At 41.6% G+C, this 26,183-nt stretch overlaps 1 protein-coding gene across 2 annotated transcripts in view; it reads left to right on the plus strand.

Annotated features, from left to right (window-relative positions):
- ANKRD16 (ankyrin repeat domain 16) overlaps positions 1 to 26,183 on the plus strand; it is a 213,727-nt gene that overhangs the window by 143,327 nt on the left and 44,217 nt on the right. Inside the window, exons 6-7 of one of the 2 annotated variants that reach the window (XM_085653567.1) lie at positions 1,048 to 1,209; positions 18,779 to 18,857. In XM_085653567.1, the coding sequence (XP_085509693.1) occupies positions 1,048 to 1,209; positions 18,779 to 18,857 (241 nt within the window). The remainder of the gene's footprint in view (positions 1 to 1,047; positions 1,210 to 18,778; positions 18,858 to 26,183) is intronic. The other variant, XM_085653568.1, reaches the window with a different exon arrangement.

Here is a 26,183-nt window from a genome sequence, read left to right on the forward strand (position 1 = left end):
TCGCGCTCGCGCACGCCGCCGTACGCTTACCGTAAGCGTACGGTAAGCGTACCGTAAGCGGGCTCAGATATATATATTCATTTAAAGGCTATTTTCTCAGAATCTACTGAACAGATTTACACCAAACCTACAAAAGGCACTTCCTTGACCTAGGGACTACCTCTCTGCCAAATTTCAAGTAATTCTGTTCAGCCGTTCGGGCTGTAGCTCGTTCTAAAGGTCCTATGGAAAAATGCATGGGAAAAACGCGTTTTGGGACCCCCCTTATATCTCAGCCCCCGCTTGACGGATCCCCCCGAGACTTTCAGGGTAGGAGCGGAGCGTAGCGCCCCACCTATTTTGAGAAATTCGCGAGGATTCGTCGACCGGCGCCAAAGTTATTCAAAATAGAATGTTGAGGTTTTCCTATGGAAACGTGGTCCTAACTATAACTACCTACTGGCGACCGCCAGTAGGTAATATATATATATATAACAACCTGCAGGAGAGGCTGACATTCCTGGTCAAGTTTAACAGTATATTTGAAAAATATTGGCTTTCCATTTTCCAAATATGTGTTGCTTGAAAACCACATGTGCAGGCAGTTACTCACAAATGCCTTTCAAATACTTAGAATGGATGCTTTCAGAGCGCATGTTTGAGGCTGCATTTTCACCATCCCGATGAAAAACAGCCTGAAATAAGTGTTTTTCGGTTTGAAAATGTGTACATCAAGGTCAAGTATCTTCCTTCTATGTGTCTAAATAAAGCAGGTAAGAAAGTATATACCCTTTCAGCATGGCTCGGTCAACTGTTTAAAGACGCTTAGCAAAGATGTCGTACAATTACAGACAGGTTTTGCCCTAGTTGCATTTGATGCAGCAGACAAACAATGAGGGTAAAAAGGTTTGAGTGGAAGATAAAATCATTTCGGTGTTATAGTGAGAAAAAAAGAATAACAGATATTGTTTCATACATTAAAGTTTCTCCAAGTGAAAATTAACTTGAATTTCTCAAAAAATAATTGTGGCATTTCACTGATCATAACAAATTTCTCCATGCTTCAAGGTATCATTCACCACCATGGATACACTTGGAGATCAGGCTTTACACAAAGCTGCAATCACAGCACAAGATGAAGCAATCCATTTCTTAGTGTCTGATCTTGGTGTCAACGTAAACGAGAGGGCAACGCCTATCCAGCTTACTGCACTGCATTATGCAGCCAAGGTTTGTCCAATCACTTGTTCACTTTGAATTTGTGTTAAGGTTCCTCTTTGACACTGCACTATGAAATGTAAAGTACTGTCAATGCTATACTTACATGATGCTGAGGTCAAGACTGGTGTGGTACTCAGCAGACAGTTTTATTGTCATTACTGAATGTACAGAGTACTGAAATGGCATTGCACAAAGAGGGCATCAAGTAGTGGGGACACCAACAGTAGAGGTAGTACACATTGAACAGAGACTAAGCCATGCAGCACGTGCAAATCATCAGGTGTGGTACAGGTTGTGCATAGAACCCTAAGGGTTTGACTTACAAATACCATAAAACATAAATATGTATTCTACTGCCCCTATCACTTAGGATTGCAGAAAAATATCCAGATATTTCCCCAAAGACTATAAAAGGAATCAACTCAAACTAATATTGGTTTCTTGGGATTATGTCTCAGAGGAACTGAGAAAGAGCACATGTGTAATGCGATTCCACTAAGTCAATACATATTATGTAGTTAGTCTGTAGAATCTGACTGTTCAAAGATGCTCTGTGTGTTAAGTGTTTTTGAAGCTACAGACATGAGGATATGTGCGCTTTAAAAATAGATGTATTGGTACAAGCATCAAGGTGCATCGGATTGTATTTCTGGCCTGGAGGTCACTTGGGTTTGAGCTAGTTGGTAGATACTTACACAAAAACGACTCATATGTCCTTGCAAACCGAGTATTGCTAGTAGCAGAGACAGTGTTCACAAGGAACTCATATTTCTTGAAGAATAATTAATTTTAGCAGCTATTAGTATATCCTGCTTAACTGAATTAGAACACCAAATCTAGAATGAGACCTTAATTAAATAAGGCATACGATTATTATCACAAGGTTTTACATCAAAGCCCATAGAACAAGATTTTTTGTAGTCCTCTCCTCAGCCGAAGTGAGTGTTATTTATTTTGCATAACAGAATTTCACATACAAAAAGGCATAAAATATTTACTGTCTGCGTATTTACATTATATACATTAATCACATTTAAAAGTGATTTGTGGACCCCCAGTGTGGTGACCATAACCAAGTCAGTGAAATATAAATGGTGCCTCTTCAAAAGTTGTGGGGGGTGGTTATTGGTAAATCCAAGAGGAGCCAATATTAGAGATGAAATACAATCAATTCTTCATGGACAACTATGGTTTGTTGGAGGCTCTCCCTTTTTAAAAACGTCTGCGACATTACGACCCTCTCGCGTTACGGGTTCTCTTCAAGACAGAGATTCTGGGGACGAGCAACACAAAGTGGCTGATTGAGAGATATATATACATTATCTACTGGCGGTCACCAGTAGATAGTTATAGTTAGGACCTATTTTCCATAGGAAATCCGCAACATTCTATTCCCAATAAGTCTGGCGCTGGTTGATGAATCCTCGCGAAATTTTCCAAACTTTTGGCCAGCTCCGCTCCGCTCCTACCCTGAAAGTTTCGTGGTGATTCGTCAAGCGGGGGCCGAGAAAAAAGGGGTCCCAGAACGCGTTTTCCCCATGCAATTTCCCATAGGATCTGTTGTCGCAGCTACAGCCCGAACCACTGAACGGAATAACACCAAATTTGGCAAAGAGGTAGTCCTCAGTTCAGACTCGTGCCTTTTGCTTAAATGGTGTAAATCCGTTCAGTAGTTCCTGAGAAAATTAGAGTTAAATGTACATATATCGAGGTTGCCCGCGCAAGCACTATAAAATCTGTAAGCGCTGGGCGGATTACAGGGGATTGGGTTTGGAACCCCCCCAGAATAGAATCCATGTGTCTTGCTGTATCTTCCCCGTTTGTCTGGGGGTGGCATGTAACACATGAGTGTTGGTGACAGGGTGTAGGTGAAGCATGTCTCATGGCGAGAGTATAGCTGCGGTTTGGATCATACCTGCAGATGGTGTTGGACTGGGTGTGCGATGGGGTTGGGGGTGGTGGAGGGGGTTTGGGGGGAGCTTGTTCAATGGGGTTGTATTTTATATGCATGGCCCTTATGTATTCCACTTTTGTTATTCTATGGTAAAATGGTCAAAATCAAGATGTGGTACATTGATGCTACGGATGTCTCTGGGGTACAGAGCTCCGCTGATTGTACAATTGACTAATAAAATTTGTCCACCCCAAATTTTTTTTTTACATATATATCTATGGCCGGGGAGGATCCGCGGACCCTACCCGCACCGTGAGCGCACCCTCCCCGAACCAAGCGCACACCCTCCCGATCGCACGCTATATGCTAATTGGCTGTCGAGTGTCTGTCTACATTCGAAACCAGGAACTGTTGGCGGCCATTTTCTGCCTCGGTAGAAGCGTGGCTGAAGAAGCAAGGGGAATAAGTGTGTAAAACATATAAAGGGGGCAGAGTGGAAATACTCTGACCCTCTAGAGGTGCTTAGGGGGTCCCAGAAGGACCCCCTAGGTCCCCCTTTTTTTAAAATGGCGAATGCGTGCACGGTGCCCGCATTCTATCGCGTTGGGTGCACGGATTCTCTCGCGTTGGGTGCGCGGATCCAAGGAAAAAAATTGAAAAAAGACAAGAAATCATTGGTTGTATGACTACTTTCTACACTGAAAGGTAGGGTGTATATTTCTGTTTTTTAAAGGTATGAGTCTTATTGGTTAACAAAAACAGATTGCAAGGAACATTATATATGATAAGCTGATATGTTGAAAAGTCAAGCACACTTGCTGTCTTGTTTAGCAACATTGTGTGCTGAACTTGTGACCTATGTGCTCAGTGCAGTGTTCCATGACCTGTTTCTATGGTAACAGGCAGAAGGCAGATTGGGGGAAGGGTTGAAATGTATTTCAGTTGGAAAGGGTTGAAATGTTTAACCAATAGAAATGTGTGTTTGCTTTTGAATTTATGTGTGAAGGATTGTGATTTGATGTTTACATGTATATGTGTGGAAAATGAAAGGGAAACTTATCCATTCTTTGTTTTTGCTGAGAGGTGCACAGTGCAGAGATTCTGTAAAAGAAAATCTGGTGTGTGACTGATATACTTCTTAATCTACAAAACAACTTGAAAGGTGAGTTATTTAATTGCGAGGGGATGTATGTAGACTAATTTGATTTTAATCAGACTAATGTATTTCTCCTGCTAAAGTGTAGGGAGTACTTTTTTTCTCTACAATCTTATTGACAGTGTGTGTGCATGTAGAAACCATTCTGTGATAAGCATTTGTGTTTTTCATGTGTTTGCAGACAGATAACTGTGCTGTTTTTTATATTTTGGTAGAATTAGAAACCAGTCATTGTTTATGAATTTGTGAAATGAGTTATGTTTCTATATTAAAATGTAGTACTCCTTCTAGATGAACAAATGTGTTTTGGTATAGTGCAAGGGATAGTGTTGTTTGTTTAGAATCACACAGTGAGTATGTGTGCATTTGGGAACCACTGTGAGAGAAGCATTTGGTAACATTGCGTATTTGCTGACCGATAACTCTTTTAAAACCTATCATGTTGTCAAGTTTTAGTAGCATTAGAAGCCAGTCTTTGGTTATGCATTGATAAAATGATTCATGCTTTGACAGTAAAGTGCAGTACTGAAATATGTAGATTGTGTGCAGTCCCCTTACCTCTTCCACAGTAGTGAATGAGTTTTGGTAAGCTGCTAGGGATAGTGTTGCTTGTCTAGAATCACACTGTGAATCTGTGTGCATTTGGGAACCACTGTGAGAGAAGCATTTGGTAACGTCGTGTATTTGCTGACAGATAATTGTTTTAAAACCTGTCATGTTGTCAAGTTTTAGTAGAATTAGAAGCCAGTTTCTGCTTATGCTTTGATTAAATGAGTCAGGCTTTGACACAATAGTGCAGTCCTGAAATTTGTAGATTGTGTGCAGTTCCCTTATCAGTTCCACAGTAGTGAATGATTTTTGGTAAACTCCTATTGGTTGTTGTCTAGAATCACACTGTGAGTCTGTATGCATTTGCGAACCACTGTGAGTGAAGCATTTGGTAACATCGTGTTTTTTTTGGCAGATAACTCTTTTAAAACCTGTCATGTTGTCAAGTTTTAGTAGCATTAGAAGCAAGTCTTTGCTTATGCGTTGATTAAACGAGTCATGCTTTGACACTAATGTGCTGTACTTAAATATGTAGATTGTGTGCAGCACCATTACCTCTTCTAGACTTGTGAATGAGTTTTGGTAAACTGCTAGGGATAGTGTTGCTTGTCTAAAATCACACTGTGAGTCTGTGTACATTTGGGTAAGGATTGTGAGAGAAGCATTTGGTAACATCGTGTATTTGCTGACAGATAACTGTTTTAAAATCGGTCATGTTGTCAAGTTTTAGTAGCTTTAGAAGCTATTCTTTGCTTATGCATTGATAAAATGAGTCAGGGTTTGACAATAAAGTGCAGTACCATGTACTATTCTCTTCACTGTGCCAGAACTGAAAATGTAAAAGTTTTACCCAGGCACTAACCTAGCAGTAGTCTGATAATTTAGTCAGTTTCCAAGTACTCATGTTGTGAACCATACATTACCACATAGATTGCTTCAAATGTCTATGCAGTATGCATGCAGTCTTCTAACATACTATAAACTTGTCTTTCACATTTTCAATTCCCTAGTCAGTATCCATACAGTCCAGCAAACATCCTGTCACTCCCTTTGCACTCCTCTAGTGACCCATTCAGTTCCAAGTACTAATCCATTCACTGTGTCAAAAGCCAACCACTTATAAATTCACTCAGGCACTCTCTTCGCTGTACTCTAATCATTCTGTCAGTTGCCAAGTACTCATGCAGTGAGCCAGGCCTTAGCACATAGACTGCTTCAAATGCATATTCACTATGCATGCAGGCCTCTAATCACCTACACAGTTGTCTTTCACACCTTCAATTCCCCAATCAGTATTCATACACTTCTAGCAAACACCCTGTCACTCACCCAGTGTGTCTCCTTATAGTACTGTAATCATTCAGTCAGTTAGCATGTAGTCTTTTAGTGAGGTAGGCTTTAGGGCATGAACTGCTTCAAAGTAGTACGCACTATGTAGTGTTTTTAACGATCGTCACACTTGTGGTTCAGGGCTATAGTTTCTTAGTCAGTTTTTATATAAAATGTGTTTGTACAGTAATGGAATAGTATAAATGTGAAAGTTATTAATATACATTTATTTGTGATTCTTTTTTACAGATACAGAACAGGAGTGTTTCTCATCTGTTTGCACTCTTCTCGTGCAAGATTTTTTGGATGAAGGGTCCTTCGGTGTTTCATCACACTTGCCGTGCCGTACGAGTATTTCTTGTTAGGATCCCCTTGCAACAGAACTCTTTTGCAAATCTTGCACGTGACCAAGGTGGCATTGGTCTTTGTTTGCCCCTCGGGAAAAGTAAAAAATTTCCACACCACTGAAGGAAAACGTTGTGGGCGTGGTGCGTCCTCCAAAAATTCATCCTTAGATTCGGTGAATATTTTAAAGCGACAACATTTACAGTTTTTGTAAGTTAAACATATACAATTTTGTTAGCTGCAAGCATTTTATATATCTATGATTTGTATCTTGTGGTATTTTGTTGAGAATAGCATGTTGGTTTTTTTTAACAATCTTTGTGATTGTTTTCTTTTTGCCCGCTGTTAAGTGATGAGTACGATTGAAATCACTATTTTTAGTGAAATTTAATATATTCTGAGAACAGCAAAAAAGGCAAACAAATTACTTTGTGGAAATTATGCTGTGTTGTAAAAAATTTATTATTACATGTTATAACTTTTTTTCCTTTTCTTTCACAGATCCAAATTTTAAAATAAGCAATTTATATGAATTTAGATTGGAATGAAAATCTGAAAAAAATGTATACCATTTTGTATTCCTATTACTGTGAAGGTAAGTTTAACTAAGTCTCAATATGCAGAATGAGGAGGTCTGCAAGAGGCTACAAAGTTGAAACATGTTTCTAAAAACACTCTGTTTATACCTATGTAGTTTTGATATCAGACCATAATCAGATATCATGTGACCTGCAAAAAAAGAGATTTGAGGGGTTCATAATATTTCCCATTTCAGCTATTGCAGGACCGCAATTATTTCCATCATTCTTCTTTGAACATCTTTGCAGACAAAACTCTGTGCTTACCTTCTATCATCCGCAAGGAAATACGGAAATATGTCACTTTTTGTAACATAGTTATTGTGCAAGATACTCTTTCATATTTACAAAGAGAGGAAAAGGCACTCTGTGCACTTTTTATATTCCATGTAAATACAACCTCATCATGCACACCACTTTGTGTTGAAAGGGTGTTCTATAAGTGTTGTTGTGCATGATTGCACTTAATACTCATAGAACAAGACACATGTCTAGATTTATCAGAAATCTCGATATGTGTGTGAATGCTGCACCATTCTAAAATTGGTGTAGGAAAGCACAACAAGGAGAATTGTTTTAATTTCTACACATTTTTATATCTTCAATGCATGCTGAAATGTTCAGCATACATTGAAGGAAAAAAATGCATTTTCTCATTGTTTTTGTGCAGGAAGGTGTGTCTTCCTGTAGAAAAACAAAGAGCACATGAAACAGATATCCTTGAACTATGGTGCAAGGGTGCCTGTGTCACCACATGGCTGCAGTTTAAGCAGCCGTGCAGAGAGAAGCATAGAATTGCAACATATTTATGTACATGTGTTGCATCCCTGTGCTTCGGAAGTACTACAGCACACTGCAGTTAAAGAGGTTACTGTGTGATGCTGCAGCACATCCTCATAGTTCTGCACTTATACATTCACCATACGCTACTAATGAATTCATTCAGTCAATTACGTACTACACATACATACATCTAAACTTTCACACACTAACAAAGAAATGTAGCTCTTTTTTTAAACCAGGAAAGTTAGTTCTTACAGGAACTTTTTTTTTTCTTCTTCTTTTATTATTTTTGGGGGGGTTTTCTGAACAATTTTTTAAAAACTTCAGGGAACAAAAAAACCCAAAAACTAGCAAATGTGACTTTCTTGCCGGCGGCAGATCAGATCAATCGACTGCTCACCGTAGCACAAAGTCGCATTGCACTTAGTGCAGAGTATTTTTAAATATTGAAATTGAGGACGGATGTCCAAATTTTGGGCTGATGGATGCACTCTTGAGGTGCTCGGCTGCGATGAGGTGGAAGGCGCAGGAGCAGGAGTGTTTCTCATCCGTTTGCACTCTTGTCGTGCAAGATTGTTTGGATGAAGGGTACTCAGGTGCTTCATCATACTTGCCGTGCCGCACGAGTATTTCTTGTTAGGATCCCGTCGTGACAGCACTCTTTTGCAAATTTTGCACATGACCAAGGTGGCATTGGTCTTATTCTGCCCCTCGGGAAAAGTAAAAAATGTCCACAACACTGAAGAAAAACGTTCTTTGGGTGGTGCCTCCACCAAAAATTCATCCTCAGATGTATGAGGAGATGCAGGTAATGCCTGCTGCCCTGAAGCCATTTTTAGGTAAAAAAAGTTAGAGCTAAGTATAAACTTAGTCTAAAAAATATTCTTCTCTGCAAAGAGATGCTCCTCCAAAGAAGGTCAAAGAAGAATGATTGAATTGGGTGGGGTCTTTCAATAGTTAGAAGAGGAAGTGTAATGAACCAATCAAATCTCTTTTTCTGCAGGTCACATGGGATACGCGCACCCTGCGCTTACGCAGCACGCACCCAGCGCGCATCCGCGAAATTGAATTAAAAAAAATTATAGGATTAGATGTAAAAATATATTAGTTTTAAAACTACTTTAGAGTTTGTCTTCAATAAATATTCACATGAAATACATATATATATGTTTTTTTAAATGTTAAATATTTCGCGGGATCCCCGCACCTACCGCGTCATAGACGCAGATCACGCATCGCGGAAGCACATAAACGTCGCGTTTCGTACATCGAACGTGTCGCGTATAGGCTGGGAGTCGCGTACCGGTCGCATTGCAATCGCGCACTAAACACGTACCGGACGCATACCATGCGCGGTTACTATCGCGTAGGGATCGGGAGCGGTGTGCTTAGGGTGCGCGGATCCAAAAACATGGAAAAAAATTATATAAAATAAAGTTTTGAACATATAGTTAAAAAAATATTTTGAAAAATATAAAATAATATGTTTGAAAAACCCATTAAATTCAAATAATATTTTTTCATTTTTAAAAGAATTAATTGAAAAAATAAGTTTAAAAAATGGTGATAAAAAAGTATTTTGAAAAAAAAATTACTGAAATTGACACACTGAATTTGAAACATATAGAAATTCAATCAAAATCATTAAACATGATATCTTCAGAGATAAGTTAAAGATAGGAATTAGCATTCAAAAAACCTTTGAAATTCACTGAAAAAACCATAGGTTTGATGCACGTTATAGTTAGGAATTGGCATTTAAAAAACCTTTGAAATTCACTGAAAAAACCAAAGGTTTCAGGGGCGTTATAGTTAGGAATTGGCATTTTGAAATTCACTGAAAAAACCATAGGTTTCAGGGGCGTTATAGTTAGCTGGACATTTCCCTCGTACAAAACCCTAGAAATTCCCCCGTTATAGTTAGTTCAGCTAACTATAACTCGCGCCCCCGCAATGCTCTGCTGATGATGTCACATATTACATCACTCATGACATGGTCAGTGACATCACTGATGACATCACTGATGACATCTCAAATGACATCACTGATGACGTCATCCATGTGATAAATTAGTGCATCTTCTCACACCCTAATATAACCTTTGATACATCGACTCAAAATTTCAGACGGACATTTTGAAAACCATAGATACTCCAATACCAATAACTACATACCCACTCATTGACTCTTAGGTCTACATACATCTCCACTCACTCACCTGTACAGTCACTCATACTTACAGTCACTCCGTACAGGACTATAATATGTATTTATACACCTATATAGACACTCACACACCGCCAATCATCCATTGAGGTATTGACACACCTAGTCAGTCATGCAAATAAATAATCACAGTCCAATTTACTCACCTATACAATTAAACACACTCAAGTTCTCTTACTCATAAAAATACTAACAAATTCTGACGCTCTTATACAATTACTGATACAAGCACACACTCATCTATACAGCCACTCCCGCAATCACACACTCTCACATATAGATAGTTATATACTCTTACACACATATACACTGTGTTTCACATATGTAGTTACTGACACATGTACAACTGAGATATACATTCAATCACTAACACACCCTTACATACAGTCACCCAACCATACAGTCCATCACAGTTGCACTCTTAAAACCATGCACCCATAGCATCGCCCACTCACACATCTATGCACAGAGTCACACATACCCTACCCACACAAACACTCAGGCACCCATACAGATACTCAGACAACCAATCAATAATCCATATAGACACTCATATTGCTATTCACAAAACCATGCAGCCACTTATACACCAACACACAGACACATACAGACATTCACACAGTTTAGTCACTAGTCTGCAGTAAGATACATGTAATGACTCACTTATAGAGTCAGTTACGCACCTAGAAAATCATCCATTCACACACTTATACACCCACTCATTCTTCGACAGGCCTTTCACTATAAATATATAAAACGTATTTAAACTTTACAGAAACACACAGTCACTGGATGACGTCATCAGTGATGTCATTTGAGATGTCATCAGTGATGTCATCAGTGATGTCACTGACCATGTCATGAGTGATGTAATATGTGACGTCATCAGCAGTGCATTGCGGGGGCGCGAGTTATAGTTAGCTGAACTAACTATAACGGGGTTATTTCTAGGGTTTTGTACGAGGGAAATGTCCAGCTAACTATAACTCCCCTGAAACCTATGGTTTTTTCAGTGAATATATATATATATATATATATACATATATATTAGGCACAATCCTGATTTACAGCGTCTTTCCACCTTCTCAGGAGACACGAACAGGAACGGACCACCACAGCATCAAGTCTTTTCAAACTTCAAGTGCTTTATTCCACAATTGAGCTGGCATGACGCATTTCGACCGGAGAACCCGGTCTTGATCACATATATATACTCTTAGTTTGTGAATTAATTAGAATATTTCATAATTTGTATATTTGATGTATACATGTTTTAGTATTGTTTTAAGGAACAGTTATAGAAATTGCTTAGGCAGATGTTTCAAGGGGGCTACACCAAAGTCAAAAGGTTAAAAATCATTGCAGTAGAATCATTTTTTTTTTAAAGTTTTTGCTTCGTTTGTCTTTTATTTTAGTGTCGGAGCATGTGTCACTTGCTTCAGTATTTTCTAATGTTTAATATTTATGTGCAGAGTTAAAAGTAATCTTATTTATTTTGGAGTGTGAGGTCGGTTTATTATTACTCTTATTGTGGAGGTTGTATTATTTTATAATGTACGGTGGCCATGTTTACTGTTTTATCCCTTTGAAAGAATTTAAATATTATTGGCTTTGAGTTACTACAGCAGATGCTTGTGGATGTCTTGAAGCATGTGCCAGGCTTTTTTCTTCAATTTTACATTCAATATATTTGGGAGCAGTGGTAGGGACGGGACCTTGACCATCTTACTCTGTGATTTTGATTCCTACACGTTTTCTTGAATTGTGTAATTACATTATGCCTTATGTATTTTCAATCACTTTCTTTCATACAAAAGAATTTGACCTGTCCGTCAGCCAGTCAGATACTATAGCCAAGATATTAATTCATAAAAACACAATACGCATTTTAAAACTTCCTATCACAGAGTTCCGTTTAGATGTTGGCATGTCGACATCAAAAACAATTTGGCAAATATCTTCTGACTGACTTCTAGTCTAAAATTAGTTTGACTAAAACATCATATAACATTCTATCCCCGATAAAGCATTAAAGGTACATGTTTTTTAATTAAGAAGCTTGGCTTACATTAGCAATCCAGTAATTTTCATGGGCTCTGTATATATTGACCAAAAAAAGAAAGACAGCACTATCATATTGGAGCAGGTCTACTGTACATTATAGCATTTGACAATTTCTGACACTCGCAGATCTGGGAACTAGGTAACAATCATTGTTCCCAGAAGCTGGGCACAAAAAAACTGCAGGTGCAATACAGTTTTTATTATGGCAGAACATGTAGATATTAGATGGTGTGAACTTGCCCTCATAACTTTTTGTGAATGAGGAAACCACAGTTGTGGATCTTCAAAAATAAAAGACTTGCTTTATGGGAGCATAGTCACCCCAAATACTTAAAATATCCCACTTTTTCAATAGAACTTGTGTTTAAGAGCAGTTTGTCATACTAGCCTTGTAATTGGCATCCAAACCACCGACGATGGTCTTCTTACTATGTAGCAGTAGTCTTTAAGTAATGGATGTCGAATTCAGCCAAAGGTCGAATCGGTTTACATTTTTCAGTCCTGTTTAAACATGCGAACACCACAGAACAAGTTTTGTTTGGCTGTCCTTTATTGCTATTCTATATGAATAAAGCACTGTTGTTACCCAAATTTTGACCAGTAATTATACTGGTTTTATTTAAATTATTTGGACAATGCTATTTTAGGAGTGTCTATATAATGGGAACCTAAGTAACCAATTTAAAAAGGGATTTCAACTACAGACCACTTTATAGAGTTAACAAGGCCTCAGCTCAGAGAGAGCCTTTAGCATCACTTGCATTCAAGGCAGATTGTAAGGGAAAATGGCCACAATTGTTAGAGAGAGAGAGATGCTACAATATTGGCCACTTGCCTTTGCTATTTCCTATCATTCTTGAAGCAAAGTTCAAAGTAATCAAAAACAATTGAATTTTTTTATCAGATTTGGTCAAATACCATCTTAGATTGTAACTTAAATGTTTCAGGGGCCCTCATTTTCCTTCTATTATCGGACCTGCTTCTTACAAAAAATGTAAGCAGTATCCAAAAGAAGGAAAAGATCTACAGGGTCTTAAAGCCAATGGCTGCACCAGCAGCGGAGTAGGTTGGCAACCAATATTTCTTCCAGTAATGTAGCATCAGCTTGTGTGAGGTCCAAATGTCAGCCAGATCCTTTATATCAAGACAGAAAAGTGATGGGGCTAAAAAATGCGTGACTCCTATTTTGTCAGTGAAATAAAATAATCAATTAGTTCACCATTCTGGCACCCAGTATTCTGTCAAGGTTGGCATGATTCATTGATTTTATGGCTCTCTGAAAGATATAGGGTATGCCATTATGTCCATATGCCTTTGTGTCCCAGAGTTTATTTCAAGGTTCTTTAGGATAATAAATGCAATATATAGGAGTTCCTTACCGAGAGTCACCATATTTTGTGATTGAGTTTAAAATCCTCATCGCAGGGATTACTTTTCTGGCAACCTCCTTGGAATTCAGAAGGAACATTTATTTTAATGTTGCCATTTTTCTGGTCTTGTCTAGTGAACCTTCCCACAGATGACTTGAATAGCATTGGTCAGACTAATTAGGCTGTACTCAGCTGAATTATCCAGTTGCCACTTTTTGAATATGGGCATGATTTCTTCTGCTAACCAGGAGCAAGGCATTTCATAGCCATTGCTAAACTCGGTGATTATGTTCAGGACACAGGGGCTCTCTTGTCTCTGGGATTGCTCTACACGGCTCTATTGGCACCATGTAGAGCCATGAAGCCTTCTCAGATGTTTATGACCTAAGGGCCAATACCACCTCTTCTAATGAAAAATATAAACCAATAAACTAAATCACACCATGAAAGTATTTTTCTGACCATAGTTTTTTCTAATTTTAGGTCTAGGTATTTTGAGAGTTGTAATATCCCATAGATGGCTGGCTATGTATTGTTAAGAATGGTGGTACTACTGTTGATCTGGATTATGAGTTTTGAGGCAGGTCAAATATTCCCTATTTCCATGGGAAACAAGGGCCCAGAAAGAGTGCTCACCACGTTCATTGAGGGGTTCTTAGGGCATCCCAGTGTATACATTCCCATTTTAATTGCTTCTGACGTTTCATTTTTTAGGACTTCCTTGCAGCTTGTACTCCTACTTTTCATAAACCTTGCTAATAATGCTAATTTAGTCGTAACAAAACCTATATGTTTTTTCAAACACTTTTCTTTCAAACAAATGACCTGGGGCCATTAAGAGTTTGGTGGATGCGGGACATCTACTAAAAATCGACAGGTGTATATATCAGTTTTAAAGAGTATACTCATTTACACGCTTCGATAAGTTACTGTGTTGAGCAGGTGTCTCCAACCAGTCGATCACGAGCTACCAGTAGCTCACAGAAAACTTCAGAGTAGTTGCCAGCCTTGACTTCATTTTTAATTAAGAACTGTAATAAGTAAGTGTTGCGTTGCGTTTTCCTTTTAGGGGCCGATTCAGATCTCGCTCGGAAGGGCTCCGAACGCAATCCGGCCGTAAAAAGTACGAGCCGTATGTGTGTTTACCGACCGACTCGTACAGTTGTACGAGCGAGCAAGTACGATGCGAGAAACGCGAGATCGCCGACCAACTCGTTTCCGGGTCCTAACCGCTCCATACGCCTCATCCGTAAGCAAACTGTGCCGTGCAATGGAGGCGAATTCCTACCGAGCCAGTACAATGCACGCGTCGGACAGCCGGATCGAGCCGAATTTTCCGGCTCGCAAAACGTCCGGGAAACTGCCTTTGGGGGTCCGCGTCGAACCCCCCCTCACCCGCAGCCTAACAACTCGGACACAGGGGGAGACCCAAGGGTCTCCCAAACACAGGCATGTACAGATGGCACCGATGCGTACCCACAGTAGGGGGCGCCCTTGTGCGAGACGTACCCATTTAGTCAATGGGAGCCCTTGTACGCGTCGTACGACCGGCTCCCATTGACTTCTATGAGAGTCCGACCGAACCGAGCCCGGCAGCATGTGGCCGCATCGTACTCGCTCGGTCGGACTGCAGGAGTCGGTCGGAAAACACACCGGATCAGGCTCGGTTAGAGAGCTTTCCGACCCAGATCGGAATCGGCCCCTTAAAGTTAGGGAAAAGGCTATGTTTATTTTACATTATCATCATGCTGCAGCTAGCAGAGCCTGAAGATGAGCAGTGCTCTACCCAGATTTAAGACCCATGTGGGTCACAGACGTTCAGAACTGAAGCACTGAGGTATTTAACTCTTAAATAAAAGTCCTTCTCACTTCAATATTGGAGCATGAGGACAAAATTATATTTCTGAATGCTTTTAAATGAGAGAAAATTCAAATTAAGAGTTAACTTAATCATTAAGTTAACTCTTAATTTGAATTTTCTCCCTTTTCAAAGTGTAACATTTACAAACAGCAGGCATCTTGCTCCCAATGGCTGGTAGACACAGTGCCATATTTATAACAGAAAAATTGTAATTTTCTTTTAAATGGGATAAATATAACGTGAAGAAAATGTTTTCTATAAAACATTGCCTTCATGTTTTTCTGTACTTTAAATTAAGCCAATTAAATCCTAATGTTAGACGAAGCATGTTTCTTCATTTTAAATTCCCCACATTTAAATAAATAACTGTATTTTCCTGTTATAAAAATGGCATTATGTCTACAGGCCACTGGGAGTAATATGCCTGCTGTTTGTAAAGACACTTTGTCATGGGAGAAAAATTATGAGTTTTATATAATGCATATAAACATAAAGTTAACTCTTTAGTTGAATTTTCCTCCATTTCAAAGTATCGCATTTACACACAATGAATATTGCTTCCATTGGCTGGTAGACACGCTGCCGTATTTATGACTGAAAAATACAGCCATTTTTTAAAAATGGGAGAGATTTTAAGTGCAGAAAAATGTTCCAACAAGTGCAAAAAAATCCTTATTATGAACATTTCTGCAGAACATTTTCTGCCCTTTAAATTTCTCCCATTTAAAAAAAAGAAGTTTGTATGTCTGTGTTATACATGTAACTGTGCCTCATATAGAGAAAGGTATGTCCTGTGCCACAAGTACGTACGACGCAGCTCTTAGTCACCCTTACACATATATCCCATTCATTCACACACATGCTCATACACCCCCACAGACCATGCACCTACTTACGCTCATGGCAGCCCTGTCATAGTACCCCTAGTTTTTTGTTCAAACCGCAGTTTCGGGCTCCATGGACTTTACGTTTAAAGTCAAGTGAAGCAGGGGGTGTGTGGTAAGAATGAGCGTGTTACAAGGCCTCACGATGATTTTCACTGATCAGAAGTAGCTTTCGTTACAGAAAGGTTGGCAACCCCTGGTGTAGAGTGTACACTAATATAGACATTTTAAATTGGACAGATGTGACATCCAACAATTTTTGGTGAATGTCCTGCATCTGCCAAACTCTAAATAACCCCACTAGTTCCCTACCATACAAAGCCACCTAGTTCATCAAGTCAGGTTGTGTGATAGCCATGTTGTAAAACATTGTTTACTACTTGAGGCAAGCTTCACAAGAAGCATCACGACACGAGGAGCTGTTGTTCTCAAACTCCTCACGTTAAACACTGTAGCTAAGAAGGGGCAGGCTTGTTTTCTGTGTTTCACATGAAGCTGACTCTTGGGTTCACCATTTATTCTCAGTTTTTGCCTCTTCACCTCACTCTGACTGTCAGCCTGACTTCTTTTTTTCTCTTCTCCGTGTTACTCTGGTAAATTCTGGCAAAGAGGGGAGCTTCATGCGGCTTTGTCAGTCTTTGACAGTCTTTTTCCCTGCTCATTTCCCTACAGAGATATGAGAAGGACCGTCTAAGGAGTGAAAGCTAAGGAACAAACTGAGCTATTAGGACACAACTACCCCATCAATGTGGCTAATTCATTCCCCACCATCCTAGTAATACAGCAGAAGTAGTCATCAGAAATTTTTCACAAATTGTGCAGAGTGGGAGCACTGGATGCTCAGCACTAAATACATGTGAAGAAGAATGCCAGATAGAAAATACCTTTCATAAACCCTGCGCCAATAGACATATATGCCCAGAGACGGGCGGAGAAGAAGGACCAATTTACTGTTTAGTGTCAGGATACACCTTCCAAGCATTTCTAACTACTAAAATACCTGGTACAAATGGAAAATAGAATACCGTAATCCTTCACCTAAAGGGAAGTCGCCAATAAAATAGGTTATTTTCCTAAAATGGATGAAGGCCCTTAAGGTGAGGGGCCACAGTATTCCTGTAGAAATATGCTGGTTTTACATCCTATAACTGTCAGTCTCATACCCTGCACTAATTCTTTACCAGTTAATTGTTTTATCATAATTCCTTGGCCTGAAAGAAAACTAGCAACACAGTGACTACCATTGTATGGCAGGGTATTGTGCACATATATAAGGGTGTTGATATCTTCTGTGCTACTGCGAATTATAAAGTGCTTACTGCTGAATGAAAGATCATGTTAATGGGATTGCAAAAATGCTGCCACTGTTTAGAGACTTAGCATTTCAGGTTATCAGCTTTATGTATATGCCTTGGATAATGCAGAATGGGCCTGCGGTAATGCCCGATATGCATAGGTGATGCTCAGTAAGCCTTGTTGTGGAGGTCATTAACTCAGGAATACTGCTTGAAGCACTAGGGTTGCTTCTTGAAGTGCCAATGTTCATCAGTAACATCTGGCTGCTAGTCTCTTTTCATCTCCTTGATACTCTATAACTTTGAAGCACTAGCAGAGATTATGAAATCACTTTTGGGATTGGAAAGCAGTGCAGGCAGCAGCTGTCCTCCTCAGACTACTTGGCTGTGTGAGGGCAGTTGTGATTTGATGGTGCAACAGAAGGGATAAGGGTAATGAATTTGCAGGAATATTCAAGAGGGGTAATGGACAGTTAAAAGCAGAGATAATTTTGTCATTCCTGATCATCACTAAGAGCACCATAACCTGGGAATTAAACAGCTGTTGGAGGTGTTTAGAGTTTAGCTGGCACAAACTTAGTCAGTACAAGTACCTCGGACCATCCTCCCTATTTAGGGCGGATGTTATGACGTCCTTTTGTTTGTATTTTATTTTCCAGATGGCCAAGGTTGAATTTCTTTCCATTTATACAAGCGGAATGAAGGTCCAGCAGGTGACAAATTCAGTCTACAATTGAATGGCAACAAGAATGTCTCTTCTTCTGGACCTATGATTTTAGGAAGCTCAAATTTTGATGATGAATGTGTGGGTCAAATCCCCAGTTTCCCAGCTGAAGCTTCACCACCACTTAAACTTTGTTTAATTCAGTGAGGTACTATATGGGCATGCCTCCTTTTCAGACCAGAGGATTCAGCTAAATTAGATGATGTGTGTCATTTGGAGACTTAGACAAGATGACCCTGTTTGTGAATTGCTGTTTTCACTAGTTAATATTTTAATTGAATTTATGGCCTTCTGCTTTACGTTGATGCAGTTCATGCTAGTCTTTCTAGTGCAAAAATATATAGAGGAATTAGTTTACTCTACGTAGAGATTCAGACTTTCTTACTTCAAACTTGTATTTACACTAACCTGAAAACTTCTCCCTGTCTAAAAATTGTTAAAACCATGCCAATGTTGCCTGTTTACTGTATGTTCCTCTGAGTAAATGTCATTTTTTTTCTTCATTATTCTCAAATGAAGGAAGGACATTTAAGAACAATCTCATCACTATTGTCTCTTGGTGCGGATCTTTATGCTAGGGATGGGAAACAACGGTCTGGTAAGAGATGGATTTTTATATTCACTTTAATTTTGTGTGTTTGTGATTATGTGTGTTTTAATTGTTCTTGCTTTGTATGTTGTATTGTCAGACATTATATGTATTGGGCCATTAGAGACTATAGTGTGACTGAGTGAATCAAGTTAACGTTGCATTACAAAGGTAAATTAGAACGCAGTAATTAATGCAATATGAATGCTCCCATGGATACATCTGATAGAGACTTCTAGCTACCGATTATTTACCTTTGAATTTCCCAGGCATTAGACTGGATCCGGAAGCTTTTGTGAGAGCAGTACCCCTGCGCGCAGTTGGGTGGCTCCGTTCGGCTCTGTGTGACGTCACCGGTGTTGGTTGTGACATCACAGTCACCTTTACAGGCGCCACCCAGCCGTGCAGACGTCAGTTCTTTACTTTCAGTGTCAGTTAAACACGGTTCTGGACAAGAGCTACCCATCTGTCTCTTTTTGGCAGACTTTTTTCGACATTTTGTCGAGAGATTTTTCATGTGTGTCGAGGATGACCTCTAGACGGGTAGGTTTCAAGCCATGTGGCGCCTGTCACTGCAGCATGTCGGTAACCGACCCCCATCTTGTTTGCTTGTGGCGTCTCCAGCGTGACTTGAAGTTGTGCTCGCACTGCCGGGCCATGGCACCGAAGGCTTTGCGGGATCAGTTCATGTAGCTCCTTGCGGCCTGGCAGTTGACACCATTGAGTGCTACTCCTCAGAAGTACCAGTCCTGATTGAGGAAGAGAAGGTCGCGGGATTACTCCATGAGCCTCAAGTCCTTCTTCGCACTCAAACCCTTGGGACACTCAGGGAAGAGGCGTAAGAAGAAGAAGCAGTCCAAATGGACTTCGACTTCACGTCGTCTGTTGTCCGTCGACGAGACAGGTAAGGAGCATTGACGCTGTAGGCACGGTTCTGCAGAATCGCTGCCGGGTTTGAATCCGGACCTCCCCCTGTTTCTGAGAGCCGGAGTGACCTTCCCCCATGCGCCGCGTATTTGAGCGGGCCTCTGGTGCGCTTTGTGCCCCGCAGGGTCGGAAGGGGCCCTACCAGGCTCCAAGGCAACGGCTCAGGTCTCAACGCCGTTAGGGTCTCAGGGATCTGGGTCGGCACAGGTCGTGCCAACACGACATTCCCAGGCGCCGGCCCCGAAGTCAGAGCCTCTGACTCCAGCGGCGCCAGCCCCATGCTGATACACAACCACTCTGAGTCGTGTCGATCTCACTCGATGTTGACTACAGCGCCGACGGAGCCCAGACGTTCTACATCGTTGCATGTTTATTTTTAAGAGGTTTCAGGCTTGGGAGAAGAATAGGAGGTTCCCTGGACCCTTTGGAACACCAGTTGGATGCCCATGTAAGCAATTGGACTGGTATGAGGACCTTGAAAAAGCCAGTGAACATCGACACATCTCCAGATACTGTCACGCTCTCTCCGCCTAGTGTGGCTATGGAGGAGGGGGCATCTTACGCCATGGTGGTGAGGAGGGCAGCAGAGGTCCTTCACCTGGAGCTTCCCTCAGTGCAGGTCAAGACTAATCTCTTGACTGAGTTGCCTCAGCTCAAGGCTTCCTCGCCCAAACCACTTTTGCCATTTAATGAAGATCTGACAGATGTCCTTCTAGGCATGTTTTGCAAGCCTAGCAGAGGGGCTCCTGTGAACAGGACAATAGCATGCTGCCATCGCCCGGCTCCAGGTGATCCATGTTTCCTAGGCCAACATCCTACCCCTGAGAGCTTGGTTTTTCAGGCTTCAATGTCCCATGGCGCATTCCCTTCCGCTCCTTCAAATAGGGAATCCAAGAGGCTCGATGCACTTGGGAAGAAGATGTTTTCTTCCACCAGCCTTGCATTGTGGTCGGTGAACACTGCATGCTTATTGGGCCGTTTCTCACACACCTTATGGGAAACGGTTGTGCAAGTGCTACTGCAGGGCGCGGAGGAGGCTACGGCCATGCTCTCCCAGGCAGTGAAAGATGGGAGAGATGCAGCAATTTTCACCATTAGGTGTGGCTTAGATAAGACTGACTCGCTGCGTAGTGCGGTTTCATCTAAGGTGGTCTTACGGCGCCACGCCTGGCTGAGAACATCTGGCTTCTCAGGAGAAGTGCAGGCTAACCTCATGGACATGCCTTTTGAAGGAACTCGTCTCTTTGGTGAGAAGGTGGAATCGGCCTTGAAGGGGTTCAAGGAATCTCATTCTACGGCCAGATCCTTGGGCCTCTCGGTTACACCATGTGGCAGTCTACATTTCGACCCTTTCGTGGTAATGAAAGGGGTTTGCAACAGCGTCAGCCAGTGTCTTGCACAGCCTCCCCAAGTTGTGCACGTATGTGGACGCAGTACATTCTGACTTTGTGGGAATGGTAGCCAGAAGTCGTCTGCCACCCAGCCCCCGTCAGCTGTATTTACCAATTATTCCTAGTTTGGTTCTGCAAGGCAATGCTACTCCAGTTGGAATGAGAATTCATAATTTCCTTCGCTGGAGGTCCATAACATCGGACAAGCGGGTCTTGCAGATCATTCAGGATGGCAATTCTCTTCCCTTTCTTTCTTTTCCTCCTCCTTTACCGCTAACTCAAGAACGGCTGGTGGAGGATCATCTATTATTACTCGAGTGGAAGTTTAATCTCTCCTGGCCAAGGGAGCTATAGAGAAGGTTCCAATTTCAGAAATAAGCAGTGGTTATGACTCCAGCTACTTTTTGATACCAAAAAATAACAAAGGTCTATGTCCTGCATTCGCTGGGGTTCTCTACAAACATGCCGAAGTCACACCTGACTCCTTCTCAGACACTCCCTTTCATCTGAGCTGTTCTGCACACAGTGCAGTTTCGGGCTTATTCTCCCGGACAGCAAGTCCAGGATATTCAGGTTATGATACTGATGTTTCAACCTCTTTGCAGGATTTTGGTGAGACTTACTCTGATGCAGCTGGGACTCTTGGCCTCCTGCATCCTGTTTGTAAATCATGCCAGATGGCGTATGCGGCCTCTGCAGTGGGATTTGAAGTACCAGTGGGGCAGCATCAGGGAAATCTCTCCAACATGGTTCAGGTCTCGAAGGAAGCTGCAAAAGACCTGCAGTGGTGGTTGACGAGCTGTGTTTGGGTCAGAGGCAGACCTTTCTCCCTTCCCCAAACAGATCTCACAGTGGTGACAGATGTGTCACTACTGGGATGGGGAGGCCATTTGGGAGGAGTGAAGATCATGGGACACTGGTCTCCGGCAGAGTCGAGGCTCCACATCGACTTGTTGGAGCTTCATGTGACCCTGCTAGCATTGAAAGCATTTCTTCCCTCTGTCACGGGGAAGTTGATGCAGGTGTTCACGGATAAGACGACCGCCATGTGGTACTGCAGTAAGCAGGGCGGGGTGGAGTCCTGTACCCTTTGTCAAGAGGCCTTACGCCTATGGACATTGCTGAAACAGCACGGCATAACCCTGGTGGTTAAACACCTGGCAAGTTCTCTGAATGCCAGGCAAATGTTTGGCAAAAGTTTGTAAATTATTGTACAGAAAGGTCTGTTGACCCTCTTTCTGCTTCCTTGTCTAATATTCTTCTTTTTAGTCTTACCCTTGCCCAGCAGGGCTCTGTTTTGGGCACTCTTAAAGGTTATCTTTCTGCTCTGTCCATTTTCTTGCGGCTGCCGGACCAACCCTCCTTGTTCAAATCCCCTATTGTAGGTTATGTGGGGATAAAAAAGGTCTGACAGTGCAGAAACGATCCATTTCACGCTGGGTCATTATCTGCATTAAAATCTGCCACGCTCTGGCTAGAAAGCAGCCTTCTGAGAGGTCCCAATGCTCCCAGAGCCTTTGGTCACCCTGCTGGGCTACGCCAAAGAAATAAAAAAGGGAATCCGACATTTGATTGAAATGGGTGTGCTAATTACAAAGCGTAGATTAGCAATGCGATGGTCGCGAGGCTCACTTTCCACCATACAGGAGTGGTCGTGGGACATGCTGTATTGTAACACTCAGACGGAATTGTATAGTGAACTGCTTCCCCCCCCCAAAATCGCCCCAAGAACTTCTGGGAATTATAACAAACATATCTTGCTGGGAATGCCCACCCCACTGCAGACTTACCCCCTGATGCGGAAGACACCCCGGGGTAAATGCTAATGTTACTTGATAAATGTGGCACCGTGGTAGGTGACTAACCTGGATAATCAATCTGTCATTGAAGTTGAACTTTGGGTGATACGGAATTGTGGTAGCTGTGTCCGCTACATTACTTTACTGTGGCTTCTTTAGGATAAAAAACGGTTTGCATTACTTTCTTTATTACAGAGTTCTTTTATGTTAATGCTTCAAGAATGTGCAATTTGTAATGGTTTATATTAATGGTACCTATTGGAAGCAAAACATGTTTTTATTGTAATGTATGACCTAATAAATCCAACAATACATTTGTTTTTTAAAACAGCAGCTTTCTGAGGTCTTACAAGCCCATTCCACCAGGGGGAAGGATGCGATCATGGTAATGACTTGTGGAATGCCAGACTGCAACGTGGGCTTCATTACACACGTTTGCGAAACACTATTGCCTGGACAGTCAGGTCCCTAGGGACGGGCATTTTGCCTGTTCGGTCCTACAGGACTTTTTAGTCTAGAAAAGCTCACCACCAGGATGTTTTGCTTGGGTATCTATTCAAAGGTAAGGAATCCGCAGCTTGAAATCTCTATCCGATGAACAAGTTACTTATCTTCGGTAACACATTATCTAGTAGAGACAATAGCTAGCTGCAGGTTCCTTACCCACCCACCTATGCCTCCCTGCTGTGCGGACTGATTTATAGGGCTAGGGTTGTTCCCCATTTCAGGGCCTTAGTTTTGACATACACAAGTCAGTTCACTTCATGGCTGTGCGCTTCTGGCGTGGAAAAATGAAAAGTAACTGACATCCGCGTGCCTGGGTGGTGCCTATATAGGTGACTGTGACATCACAAACGGCGCCGGTGACATCACTCGGAGCCACCCGATGGCGCTCAGGGGTACTGCTGACGCAAAAGTTTTCGGATCTAGTCTGACGCCTGGAAAATTCAAAGGTGAGGAATCTACAGCTAGATATTGTCTCTACCAGATAATGTGTTACCGAAGGTAAGTAACTTGTTCATCAGACCATTAATAGCAAGAGCTTATTTCCCTGTGCTACTGCCTGCAAGAAAGCCTCTCATCTATAGGATACTTTGTAAGACAAAGATTAAGAAGGTGATAGGGTCCCATAATTTGATGTTTTTTAAACAATATCATATTTAAGACTGGTAAGAGCCAATGCTTTCTTGGTGCCGTATTACACTAAGTGCCTCAGGGGTACAACGGGCATGTTTGCTCGTAGGGCACTTTGGTATTACAGTTGGGGGTCTCTGACATGTGTGCATACCTTCTGTAACATAGATCTCACCTGTGGCACATGTGCATTGGTGCAATCTGAAGGGGGTGTTACCACATTTACATAAGGCAGTGGCCCCCTTGCAAATGAGCAAACACTTTGCATCTTTCCCTGCACCATATTACAGATGCAGGTGAGGGGACGTGGTGACTGCCTACCAAGGTCGCCCTTGAAAGGGGAGAAGAGGGTACCATGGACTCCCCCAGACATATCCTTGCAGACACGTGCAGTTACCTGCCTGTAGGGAGAACTCTGCAGCCATTCCAAATGCTGTGAGAAAGTGGCTCTGTATATACAGTTCCCAAATAGGTACAGGGTGTACAGAGTCCACGGTCCACAGAGGCTTGGCAGAGGCTAAAGTTAGATATAACCTTACTCTCTAAAGTGGTAGCTTGGTCGAGCAGTAAGGCAGTATCAGAGGTCAGTGTAAAGCATTTTTTGTACACACTCAGTCAGCAAATGGTCTCACACACTCAATAACTGAACTCTAGGCCAATGGTCTATGTATAAAAAATATATGCTTGTTTTATTTTAGAACCAACAATTGGATTTAAAATATACTTTCTCAGAATGAGATGCTTTATATAAATACTTTTGCAATATGCAATTGACTTTTGTAAACAGTTACAAGTGGTTGCAATAGGCAACACTATTTTAAACACAATAATGCATTGAGTTCAATGGAAGTTTCATGTAATTTGCCACAGATTACTTTTAGGAATACTTTTGGAATTCCAGGACTGGATCCTAGATTCAGTCCTGGGTCAGTACTTGGAATCAAGTGATGAAAGTCGACTTAATTACTGTGATGATTTTTAGACAATATTTTGCTATTTGAAAAGTTGACACTTAGAAAATATTTCATAGAAAACAGTCAATGATTCCCTATGGCAGGAAATTCAAGTTACAGGTATAGTATGTTCCCGTTACTTTTGTAATCCAGTACTGGATGCCTAGACTCAGTACTGGGACCTTTATCCAAAACAGGTAAGTAATTACGTTTTCAGATATTATACGATTTTTACAGAATATTTAAAGATTGCAGAAATTGACACTTAGAAGAAATTTCACAGAAAAACAGTCAATGATTTCCTATGGAAGAAAATTGGGTTACTGGTAAGTACAGTTGTAAGTAGTTTTCAGAGTCAGTGCTGGGCACCAAGATCCAGCACTGGGAGCTCACCTAAGAGCAGGTGAGTATTTTCGTTTTTGTTACTCGGCTGATTTTTGGTGAATATTTTTAGTTTTGAAGAGTCCACACTAATAAGAAATTTCAGGAAAAAGCCAGTCAATGTTACCCTATGAAGAAAATTGAGTTATCGGTTTAAAGGTAAGTACTCGACTGGCAGAGTTGAGGTTTTGGGCATAGACTCAGGGGTCCCCCAGGGTCAGGTAGGTACAGTTGGTTCACTCCCAGCGGTACTAGTGCGGCCGGGTGCAGAGAGAGTTAGGCCCAATGTTATCCTATGAGGGATAGGGGGGCTTTGGTTGGTGGCTGCTGACTAGCAGGCCACGCGGCTGTGGGAGCTGGGCTCCTGGTCACTTACTCAGGGCAAGTGGGGAAGTAGATAGGTGTAGAGGTTGCACTGCCAGGGCCACCTGGGCGGCTGGGTGCAGAGTGCTTTTGAGCCTTCGGGCGCTCAATTGATTTCAATGGGAAATCTCCGGTTTAGAAAAAGACTACAAGCTCGGGGACGAGGATTCTTCAGGTACCACCACCACTTCGAGAGGTAAGTTGGGTAGTTGGAGGATAGGTAGGTACTCCGTATTGGGCACAGGGGGCCGCGGGGCGCCGGGTGCAGGGGTGCCTTTTGGTGTCGGGAAATCTTACCCTCTGTTGATCGCGGTTGGGGGGGGCACCTCGTTCTGAGGCTGCAGGCTTCTTCAGGAGTGTCGAGGGAGGTCCTTGGGTGCCGGACTC

Source organism: Triturus cristatus, chromosome 4_1 (assembly GCF_964204655.1).
Source record: "Triturus cristatus chromosome 4_1, aTriCri1.1, whole genome shotgun sequence".
NCBI classification, from domain to species: Eukaryota; Metazoa; Chordata; class Amphibia; order Caudata; family Salamandridae; genus Triturus; species Triturus cristatus.